Below are 12,872 nucleotides of genomic sequence, written 5' to 3' on the forward strand. Positions count from 1 at the left end.
AAAACGCTGGGGCCAGGATGCGAAGAAGTGGGGTGGGATCGAAAAGTGGTTCATCATGTACACCAGAAATGTCCAACTGGCGCTCACGGCCCAAAAAGCACACAGATGGCTTAAGACGGCTTAATGACGGCTTCATGACGGCAAAATGAGCGTCTTCAAGACGTCATGTGTTATCTTGAGGGCGAATATTCTTTTTTACAATTATCTTTTCAGGATAATCTAGCTGCAGATCAAATTTTTCTTGTGGGACATTCAAAACAAGTAACATAGTGCTTATGCTAATGCTTGCATACCTAATTGTTAATTGTGCACGGCTAATTGTTATACCAATATTGATATAGCGTAGTTAATGCGTTAAGTATGTATCTATATGTATTGATATATCTTAAAAGAGTATTTTACTCACGATTAGACACTTTCATTAATTACTTCATTAATTGTTTACATTACGCAGGCGTGATAATACATTGAGTTATTCATCCGTACATTATTCATATATCCATTTTGAATTACGACTACACTTTGGCCGCACTGTGAACGTGATTGTCGTGATTGGTGGGAGATGAGAGACCTGCGTCTTTTCTCCTTCAGCGCCTGCCGTCAGCCGACAGGCTACGATGAGTATTATGTATAGGCTCTGGAACCAATATAGTCAGCTCGTAAATAAAAACCGTAAGCCGTAAGTCTTACAGAAGTAATATTTTGAATATTAGACTGCAAAAGTCATTTGTGAATCGATATTGAATTTCTACTTACAGTCTTTCATTAAGACTGTATGGTATTAAGTTCCCATCGCTTCTTGATTGTTAAGAATTGCCGTATTAGTAAAAATTAACCTGCAGTTGCTAAGGGTTGAGGCGCAAACTTTTTCCGAGTTGACAACGAACGATTATGAACGAGGCTCCAGTTCTTTATCTGCCACTAATTGCTGTTTCCAATTGGAATGGATTATATCTGAAACTTGGTAAGAGATAGAGAAAAATTGTTGTGGGAAAAGTTGAATAGTATGGTAATATTTATATTTCTATGACTTTCCATGACAAATGTACTTTTTCCTTAAATGGACTTGTATTTTTTTTACTCTTATCAATTTCTGCGAACATTCTGCGTGAAGAAGTATTAGAGTACAATGTTTAAAAAAAAAAATATTTCGTAAGATATGTAACATTAAGTTATTAATGTTCAAACGTTCCGCCTTCATATTGTAAACACTTCATACACCGTTTCATGTTTTTCATAACAAAATATTAATTTTTTGAACATTGTACCCTAATAGATCCGCACGCAGAATGTTCCGAGGAATTGATAAAAGTAAAGGAAAATGCACTCGCATTTTTCGGGCGCGTGTTGCATTTATGAAAAAAGTAAAGTTGTAGAAAAATAGACATGACCACACCATTCAACTTTTACCTGAACAGGTTTCTTTTTATCTCTTACCAAATTCGAGATATAACCCGTCCCAATTACATGACGCACTCTGTACACATACTTTCGCATACTTTTCATATATTACTTCATATACATACTTTTCTTGCACAAGTACTTCGCCACAAGGACGAAACGCTGCCACGAGGGCAAATTTCTCGGACAGGCCTGTTTTATAGTTTTCACGTCCCATACTTACAGTGAGAGTCAAAAGTAAGTATACACTTTGAAAGTGTGAGATTCATTTATATTTATTTCTCTCACTTTAGAATCTAACATTTCGTCTAGATGCTCTATTTCATTGCATTCTGGTTACTGTGGAGGGAGGACCTGACTGATTGAAAGTGTTTTCCAGCAGACAATTTTCACCACTTTTGCTATATACATATTTTTGATCATGAACTCTCACTAAAAGACCCATGCTTGCAGCTGAATTTGAATTTGAAATATTTAATTATCCAAATCTGTCCATAGTACTATGAATAAAAACCAACTTTCCTACATCAGAGGTTGCCATGCTGCCGCAAACGATAATAGTACATTCACCAAGTTTAACCAAATTTTAAGGTTATAGTTCCGAATTTCTTGTTCTCGAACATGCTGGCTGCCTATTTATCCCGAAAATGTTAAAAAATCATATCCAACTGTATTACTACCATGATCAATGACAGGATGCTACAGAGTTACTACCACGAATCTCAACTTTTGTACGGTGTACACTTAGTTTTGACTCTCACTGTATGTAGTAGTACATATTCTATAGAGCTGGAAATATGGCATGCAGGATAGCCCGGTGACAAGAGGGCTAAATCCGCTCTCTCTCTTTTCACCTACTTCGATGGAACTATACACGCAGAATATACAGTAGAAACTCGATAATTGACCAATTCGGGACTGTACGAGGCCGAATTTCCAGTAAGTGATCAATTAACGAGCTCCAATCACACACGCGCTTTTTCCGCAAATCATCCGTCCACTTCTTCGACGTAGCTACATATAGGGTGGGCTGGATGTACGCACTTTTTGATCACTTTACTGTTTCCGTTATTTTTACAGATATCAAAAACGTTTATTTGCAAAAGTTATAGGGTATTAAAAGATTTTATTAAAACGATATTGATACACTGCACTTTCTGTGGTGAGAAATATGCTAGTTAAATGCGACACCGTTTAGATATATTCCCTTCCTTCGGAGGGTCCTTCCTAGCCATTAATTAACGCACCCTCGATTGTCAGGCTTCTACTGTAAATGAGAACTTTAAAAAGTTAAAGGAACAGGAAATTAAAACTACATAAAAAATTCAGAAAACTGTTCTTTACAAGCATGTACTTGTGATACTCTGTTTCTACTATTACAAAATGAAATATTAAAGTTACCAATAAGTAATCCATATCAATTGTCAACTTTAATGTTTATTTTCTTGCACACCAAAACCCTATGCTGCATTTTGTAGAAAAGAAGATAGCGGCAGAGTATTTCGAATTTAAACTATAGTACCTATTTATAAAACGTAATAATGAATTAGTGGCGCGTTTAATATTTTACATTGATGTAGTAAGATGTTATTTAGATAACTGATTGATGGAATGCATACTACAAATTAGTTCTTAAACGAAGCAATTCCTTGACTCTGAAGGCGCTATCTCATCGGAGTGAAAGAGGGAATGCGGACAGCTGTCCAGTAGAATTTAGAGAAATCGGCGATGCAATTCATTTCTGCATTTGTAATGCAATCGAACAACATTCTATTGGGGCACAATACACGATAACGGAGGTCGGAGTGCAGTAGGTTAGGGAAACAGGTGATAGAAGACTGGTTGCACCATTATTACACGTTGCGCATCATTCCAACAATCCCTTACTACCGCAAACACACTTTACGGTCACGACCGCTGCGTTCCAGCGATCTCGAAGTAAGGTGTTATAGGTAGTAATAGAGATTGGATCCGTTCACTTGAAACTTTTCGAAACCAGCCAAGAGAAACTCTTAGTAGTAGTTACGACTAATCAATCAAGTACGGTGAGATTGAAAAAGTAGAAAGGTACTAGCGATGTTGAAGGAAATGTTTGACCTGATACTTGTCGATTAGTCTGATTTATTACAGGGTAGTTCGACACGACTGTATCATTGAATATGTATGAAATACAGAAAAAAGTGGCGAGGCAACAATAAATCATTTTCGATATTTCATACTCCGGTAATAATTAGTGCATTCACATTAACAAGGGAACATACTGAACCCGGAAATTCACAAAATTCTGAAACATTTGCAGCGCAATTTTTGTTTGCTGTCCAAATTCACTCGAAGGGGGTGAAATTCGGCTATTTTCCGACTTCGTGTTATAACTCGCGAACTATGAGAGATAGTAAAAAAGTTTCAAGACAAAAGTTACTTCTTTTAATTAGATCTGTCTAACGGTAAAAGGTTTATCAATTGTTTAAACAATTAGGAAAAAGATATAAGAAAAAATATCAATAATGTTTTTTAAAATTCGGTTTTTCACGTGAAATCTGAATTGGTGGTTTAAATAATTATGATACAGCATAATCCATTTTTTTTGTAGACATTCAACCTTTGTTGTATCGCTGAATTGTGTTCCTGAGCAATCGAAGGACTTGTCACGTACGCCAACAAGAAAGAAGGCTTTCCTTTTAACTCTGGACCCTTTCTTGGAGGCTGGAATGTACAGGCTTAGAAAGGACCATCACTTTCGTGCTGGTGCAATGATGTAAATTTTCCAAGAATTACAATTCCGATTAGAGGATGCATACGTAACTTTTAGACCGATTTCCGGGTATACCAAGTGGGGCAATAACTGTTACCACCTAAGATATCTTCGAAACTATAAGATTCACAGAAATATTTGCTGAACCAAAATTGCACAATACGAAGAGAGCCACCCGCTGACGCTAATAGTTTTTTTGCAGGTGGAGGTACTCTGGATATTTCAAGGTCACCTCCATTTTTTCAAATGGATCGGTATGTTTGTGTTCCGTAGATTTTCATAGAGTTCAAAGAAGAGGAGTGGATACCAGAAGATTGAAACTCATGCCATTATTCACGATTTGGACCTTCCAAGATGGGTCTTACAAGCTAATGGAGGGACAGGTTTGGAAAGTTTTAAAACATCTCAACATTGGATCTGGAATTTTAAGAGAACGTATAAAATAGTTTCAAGAAAAGTAAACAAATTTATTACCCGATCATACGGTACAGATACCACACAGTTAAATTAAAATACTTCGACTTTTGTTAATAACGTAAAACCTCGTAATAGAGATATCGGAACAAACAATACATTCGATGCTGATGATACCAGATTCAATCTAGAATTACATTGCGGCCGTACTTTGGCTGCACAAACAACAAAAAGTGTTACAGCAGTCGTACAGTCTATATCCGCTACTACACATAGCTACAGACTCCTCTCGATTATTGTCTGCCTTGTTCTACACCATTATTGTCCGGGCGTCATCCCCACCAATGGGGGAGGGGGTGTTTGGAACTTGTCAAGCATCAGAGATGGGCAAACTCATTATCTAGATAAAAAGTTTCGAATAACGAATAAAAGATAAAAAAAATATTTGGTCATTGTTAATTGTTTAAACGTGGAAATTTCAATTTTTATAATAAAATGATATTTCTTTATGAATGAATCGACATTTGTCGAACAATTATTTAATCTCATTAACTGTTTAAAGCTCAGGACGACACCTTTAGACATTACTGCTTTTCCCTTTATATTATTCGAATAAAATTCTGCCCAACTTCTTGCCCCTCCACTTTTGAATTTACGAGGGTCTGAAGCATTTCTTCCTATAAGATTATTGTCCCGGCGTAGACCCGAGTTCAGGACGATAATCGAGAGGAGTCTGTATACCATATTCCCCACAATATCAGCTTCTGGGAAACTACTGTCTCTGCTATTTATTGTCCTGAAGAAACAAGATGGTAAGTTTGGTCCACGTTTACAACAATTTTCTTTTTCGACCGTGGAATGTTTATATAGGGGCGTCCACATCGGAAAAGTTAACAAGTGAACTGGTTATGGGAAGCGTATATCTACCACATGCGGGATTAAGAAGCATTTTGTTATTGGACTCGTGAACAAGTCACTGCCCATCTACATTAAAAAATTGTTTACTATCTAATCAGCATGGGAAAATATTCAATATACTGAAGAAAACTACAGGAATGATACAACCGCTTCGTGTATATGTATGGTTTCCGCATATGGAAAAACTTTGTACGACACTTTTCCAATCTTGTATTATTATTTAACAGCAGAACTACCAAGCAAGTGAAAATGACTTGTCAATACACTCTTACAACCACGATTAAAATGTTATGACAATACATTTTCTCAGATCTTTTGCACTTTTTATTACGATATGAAAGTGAAGACATTAGTCAATTTCTACGTTTCTAAATTTTCAAAAGTTTTTCACGTTTATTACGTAGTTCTAGTGTCAATTACGATGTTCAGATACATGCAGGGAATAATGTCATTAAATTACAGTCTCTTATTCGTAATCAACTTTCATCACTAAAGGATATCAGGATGTGTTTGCTTACGCATCGTATAAAAGTGGATATATTGTTGAGAAATCAAATAAGTTTGAAGATCTAGTAGATTTCGCTTTTTCACAATAAGATTTCATATATCCGCCTCGTTGTTCCACATGCGGCAATCATGCTATCATACGATGTGCGTGGTGTAACAAATTTCTATGTTTTCGACATTTTTTTGAAGAGTTTCATCACCATGAAAAATAAATCATAATATTCATAATACATAAGTATTTTCAAAATTATTTAACTGTAACTAAATCGCTCATTAATCGCCTGCTTTGTCTCACCTGTTTAGTGAGAAAATAAGAGAAAAGGTCGATAACTATGTTAAAAATAAAAAGTTCCAATAAGGATAAGTTATATCTAACAGTTCCCTTATTTTCCTCTATTTCCATATGGTATATTTACCTCCTGTGTAATTAGAAACAAAAGTATATAAATTTTCTTACTTTTTTTCTACGCGTTGCGTATTATTTTCTAATAATCGTTAGAACAGCGATACAACGAAGGTTGAATGTGTACGAAAAAAAATGGATTATGCTGTTTCATAATTATTTAAACCACCAATTCAAATTTTACGTGCGAAACCGAATTTTAAAAAGCATTATTGATATTTGTGTTTGTAACTTTTTTCTAATTGTTTAAACAATTGATAAATATTTTACTGTTTAACAGGTCTAATTAAAAGAAGTAACTTTTGTCTTGAAATATTGTTACTATCTCTCACAGTTCGCGAATTATAACACAAAATCGGAAAATAGCCGAATTTTCAGGAGTTAATTTCATCCGCTTATAGTAAATTTGGACAGCAAACAAAAATTGCGCTGCCAATCAGGAGGGAAACCCCTACATATTCGCAAAGTTTCAGAATTTTATGAATTTTCGGGTTTGAGATATTCCTTTGTAAAGCCAACAGTACACGATAAGGTTTTACAATTAAATAGTTGTATTTGTTGCGGTAAAACCGAATATTTATTTAATATTAATATTAATATTTAAAGTTGCAATATTGAGTGTCTTGCAATAACTAATTGAACGACGTAAACAGTTTTTATAAACACACGTTTGTTCACACAGTATATTAAAAATTGAATGTATTTTTGTAAATTTCTTGCTAACATATTCGTCTATATTCGCGTCAAATTCTGCATGTAAAGTATAGATCAAAATAGAAGCGACGGATATATTGGATCTTTCATGTTTGCATTTGCAAACAAATTTATTTATCTTTTATTGTAATACATTAATAATTTATAAAGAATGAAATTTTGGTAAGAATTACTCTGTTTTTAAATATTTATCAATCCCAGTATTCATATGAAAATGTACATACGAAAATTGAATAAGACTCACTAGTTTCATGTTTTGTAAAAAACCGAACTGCTTCGTGAAACGGTGAATGTAGTAAAGTGTTAAGAAAAATGAACAAAATATTCAAAGTTAATCGAAAGGATGTTCCATATCGGCAACCGAGCTGGTTTCTTGGAGAGGCACTTGACCGGAAACCAGGTAACAAGTGCATTCCTTACGATGGAGAAAACGAGAAGTTCTTATGATAATTCAAGTTTCTCTAGTAGAGAATTTCTTCCTGATTTCGAGGTACGAAGACGGAAGGTAGTGCGATTACTCCAGTTTTAAAGGAAGTAGTTTCAAAGCAGTCTTTTCATTAACATTGCCCATAGTAACGCCGTTTGCTACTTTAAATATACTCTTTGATTGATTACTTTTACGACTGGTTTTAATAGACGAGAGGGAAAGGTCAAGTTTTTAGGATGAAATTTTTGCAGGGATTCGGTTCATTGGTTAAAGTACTGTTTCCAATTCCTGGAATGATTAAAGAATATTTAGATAAAATATAAATTATTGTTGATTCAGTTGGGAGGAATAATAGAACAACGATTTCAAATAAAGAAAAAAATGTACATTTCCATTACTTCTGTATTGAAATTATTTGCACTTATTTAGAAAAATATCGAACAGCGAACTCATAGATAGTAATTAATAACTAAACTTGTGTTTGGTGGGACGTCGCACAGTGGATGGAAGCAGGAAAAAAATCCAAATTATGAAAATTGTAATTTAGATATTTTGTACTATTTTCTGGTAGTCAATGAACCAATGTATCTTGCTGTGGAAATAGATACATGTTTTTCTCTTTAACAAGGAAGAAAAATGCACCTAAAGTAGACCTTTCGCATTATAGCTGAATTCTTACAGATTTCTAGGTAAACTTTCGGCATTTTTCTTTCGTTTTTGGGGACATTTCTAATCATATGTATCATATATTATAAATATGTGTAGTCTCAGCTTATGTATGATGTAAATACTTCCCGAAAATACTTAACCAAAATCATACTATAGAGTCTGAAAGAAAGATGCGTATAATTTCATGTTATAACTACTTTCTTTAGCCGTACAAGAAAAGCTACATGCTCCTACATTCTCTGGTTGGTATCTTTTGATAGCAAATACTACCAAATAACAGTCCTGCAAAAATCAGCTGCACATACTTGCCCCTTTAATTGATATTAATGTTTAAAGTTTCACTAGTAACGCACCACACAGTGGTGTCTATCGCGAAACTAGCGGGTCCCAATCCGAAGGTAATAGATGAAAAAACAATTATTAATTTTATTCGTTCCTAAGTCCACTGAATTAAAGAAAAAAATTACACAATATAATATTAGTATAATTCATAGTATGTATGACAGTTATAATTATTATAGAAGAAGTAATTTTAGATTTACTACAAAAAATATACATTTTTTAAATTTTCTATGCAAGATGGAGAAAGTTGTAAGCTCCACCCGTTTTTAGCTGTAAAAAAAAACCATTCGCAGCGCGTAGCCGACGTTATCGCGGGAACACGGCAGACTCGCGCACTTTATTAAATATTATGTATATATACATGTCTATGGTTGGGAGTCCGAAAAAAGATTAAATGCTCAGGTATCGGTGATACAACACTAATGCAACAATGAAACTTTTTTGTTTTTGGTTTTTTATTAATGAAATTATTACTACTGCATTGGTGAGATTTTTCCGATTAAAATGATACAAAACACGATATATTTCGAATTATATTTACTCCTGTAGAAGCGTTAACAATTCATATTCTGTCATTGTCGCTTCTGATAAGTTACAAACACGGATTGTTAGACACATTTAAAATACAACGATGTAATTTTTTAAACGGAGCTACATATTTTTATTACTGTACTACAAAATATTGATACATTGATCCGAGAAATTAGTATTCAAGCAGAACTTTCAAATATGTCATTGAATTCGTGTTGTACTTGAAATACTTAATAACATGGCAATAATAAAAATATGCAGTTCCATTTTTAAAAAAATACATTGTTATTAAATGCTCTGTAAATAACAATTAAACAAGGGATTCTAATATTCTATTAAGTTTGTTTAATATTTTCAATAGTTGGAGAAGTAATAGCGTGCATATTTGCGACAAAAATATTCAAAATTCAGCATTACCTTGCTGATAAAATAATTTATTTATGTTATTTGTTATTTAGTTCGTTTCTACAATTGAAGGGCCGACCCACGATGGATAGAAACCGGAGGAATTATAATTATATACCTATTATTATTCTGAATATTATACATTTATATGTACTGTACTACTTCATGCTACGGTGATATATAACATACTAGAAGTACTACACTATTATTATTTTAAATGTGTCTTACAACCCGTGCTATAATTTATCAGAAGCGATAATGAAAGAATATTAATTGTTAACACTTTCTACATAAGTAAATATGCTCCAAATTATATCGTGTTTGGTATAATTTTAAATAACAAAATCTCACCAATATGCTCGTAAAAGTTTCATTAACAAAGAACCAAAAATAAAAAAGTTCCATCGTTGCATTATTGTATCACTCGATACCCGGGCATGTAATCTTTTCTTGAAAGGGAAGCCGCCACGGCGCACAGTGGAGTATTTGACCCGAAATGCTGGCCAAAACTATTTTAAAATTTACTCAATCTTCAAAATCTCATAACTTTGTTATTATTCATCCAAAGTTGATGAAACAAAAACCATTTTAAAGTTTAAACTTTCTAGTTTTCGGTTCTTTGAATACATTTTATCATTTAGCACCTCTTAGCATCTAATTTTTCAAGAAATATATAAATCAATGTCCAAGGATAAAAATATATTAAAAGTAAAGGGGTGCTTTGGGGTGCAAAAAAGTAATTCAATGTTTTATACTTGATTTTACGAAAAAAAAACACTGTTTTCAAATTGTTATTTTATCAAAAACACACAAAAAAGTGAAGGAAACAAGATGCCAAATTACTCTGCATACCTTCCTCTATATTATTCATATGTTGTTATTGCACTTCCTTAACACTACACTTGTAATAAATCCCTTTCTTAATATAGGCAATACAACTTCTCCGAGAATATTGATTATATTCATTTATTCACAATCAACTTTTTGTATTCTATACGTGATACATAGTCCGCGTAAAAAAAAATATACTGCCCGGATGAGTATCCTATATTTTTACTGTACATCTGTACATCGGAATTTTAAACTTATTCAAGAAATAATATTACTAATTTATTAGTAACAAATTTGTAGTAAGTCAATGATACATTGAATGTTTTTGAATTTAAGGAGAAATAAAGAATATTCAATATATATGTTTGTGTGTGTGTGTGTGTGTGTGTAAAGAACTGAAATTGATAATGAAATATTTTGCACTGAGCCATTGAAAAGGTTCGAATCCAATTTTCTTAATGTTAACATCAAATGGGTTAATGTACAAAAAATTAAAAACAACGGGCATTATGTTATAATGGTATAAAGTGTTTAGTTTCTATGCTTTAATTCACAGAACTTTGTTAAAGCAGAATCAGACGCGTGAATTACTACGGTATCTAGACCACTGCAGAAATCTTATATGTTTATATTTTCGAACAAAACGTTTTTTACATAATGAATCTTTTGTATCAAAACATAACTATTTTACAACACACTTCTATTAAATTTAACTCTTTACTTATTACATTTAATTTTTCCTAAAGTCTTTTTTCACGTGTATTTACAAGTTGCAGTGTTGATATAAATATGAAAGTTTGGCAGTCTCGATTCTTAGTTTTCAGAATCCCTTTGCACGCTATCGCAACACGTTATAACGGAATCATACAGTTAGTATAAATCATCAAGGTGTATCTTACCGTGTTTAAGTTTCCCGTTCTTAGTAAGAAGAAATGACAGGGGTTTAGGGACCTTGTCCGAGCACAGGCTATCACGTTGATCTGTCCCTAAACCGAAAAGAGCGTTTCTTCCCACTTTCATGTACTGTTTGCCCATGGTCTTGGGCGACCTGATTCCAAACAACGACCCTATGAATTTCATCTTGAATTGTTGAGCAATCAAAGATCCTTAAGAATTACACTGAAATTTCTCGCCTTCTTGAGATCTTCTTTTCAAACTTTCACACCGCCAAATTGGTTCATAGTCGTATTTTTTTTTTTTTTTTTTGTGAATTTCCTTGGACACTACTTACAGTACATATAACGGTCCAGGATGATACGTTGAGCAATATCCAAGTTTATGAGAGTGATAACTGGAATGTTTTGTTATCTCATTTTCTCTATCAAGATAGGCTAACTGAGTTAATTGGATATTTTGTGCTCTGTTTGTCGTCACCGCACCGTAGAAATCTCGTTACAGATAATCTACGATGTGTTACGTTTGGAAAGTATGGACTTACGTCACTTCTCCGAGCATTGTTTTCGGGGATGCACACGACTTGTTTTTAAGATATCGTTAGCCGACATAGCTTGTTTGTTGTATTAAACTGATTCGATACTCGCTCTCCGTTTTTCAGTTTATCTTACTTTTTCTGTCCGTAAAGTATTCAACCGTACATAAACTTGTTTCTTTATTACCTTGATTTTTGTTTAGCTGTCGTTCGCTTATTTTTGTCCTTTCCTGAAACAAATAAATATATTACCGTTACTTTAAATAATCTATGTCACATCAGGTATTTACATACGTAAATAAAAATGTGTACAGTAATGTATTTACGTATACAAATAATGCGTTTAACAAAAATTCCGTTTATAGTGCAAACTAAATTTATATTTTATGTTCAAATGAAGATATTATTTAACCAAGCATTTAAAAACATATAAATATATCGTCATATACTAAAAGATACAATAATATGTATACATAGTACTGTAATAAGTAGACTGACTTTTATCCCTTAAAGTCGCGTTTTAGCCGATAAAAAAATACGTATGCCTTATTTTTGACTGCGTAACAGACATACGAAGTTTCATCAAAATCGGAGAAGGACATTTTCGTACCTTTGCTTGTGAGTAACTCGCGAATTACTTGAAGAAAGAGGGATAAGAAGGGAGTCAGAAACGGATAGCGAGAGCAAGGTGTGGGAATCCAGAAAGGTAGAATAGGTTCTGGGAAACGGAAAATGTAAGAAAATTCGGTCTATGCGAAGTGAGGGAGGCAGTGTTAGAACATTTATTAAAGGAATGCAGGGACATAAAGAATGGAATGATCACAACAGAGGAAGTACTAGGTAGGAGAGGAACCGCAAAAATAGATGAATGATTAGTAAAGGTAGAAAAGAAGAAGGAGAAATTTTTTGAAGAAGTGCGTGGGATGACGAGTGCATGAATGAGTTTGCATAAGATAGAATTGTAAACCAAGTTCATTTCATAACCGGTGAGGTCGAAATAAATATTCATATTTCTTATATAGTCATACATATATACATAAAACTACTTAAAAATAGTTTCTAACGGGCTATACCGTTTAATACATGTTATTGAACATATGAGGTATCCAACCAAGTACTACATCTTGGC

The 12,872-nt window shown here is 33.5% G+C and overlaps 1 protein-coding gene across 1 annotated transcript in view; it reads right to left on the bottom strand.

The window, feature by feature from the left end:
• LOC107189730 (scavenger receptor class B member 1) overlaps window positions 1–11,494 on the bottom strand; it is a 33,353-nt gene extending 21,859 nt beyond the window's left edge. The window contains exon 1 of the mRNA XM_015578335.1: window positions 11,214–11,494. Coding sequence (XP_015433821.1) covers window positions 11,214–11,394 — 181 coding nt within the window. The 5' untranslated portion in view covers window positions 11,395–11,494. The remainder of the gene's footprint in view (window positions 1–11,213) is intronic.
• Between the last annotated feature and the right edge of the window lie 1,378 nt (window positions 11,495–12,872).

Source organism: Dufourea novaeangliae, unplaced genomic scaffold (genome assembly GCF_001272555.1).
Source record: "Dufourea novaeangliae isolate 0120121106 unplaced genomic scaffold, ASM127255v1 scaffold162, whole genome shotgun sequence".
Lineage (NCBI taxonomy): Eukaryota > Metazoa > Arthropoda > Insecta > Hymenoptera > Halictidae > Dufourea > Dufourea novaeangliae.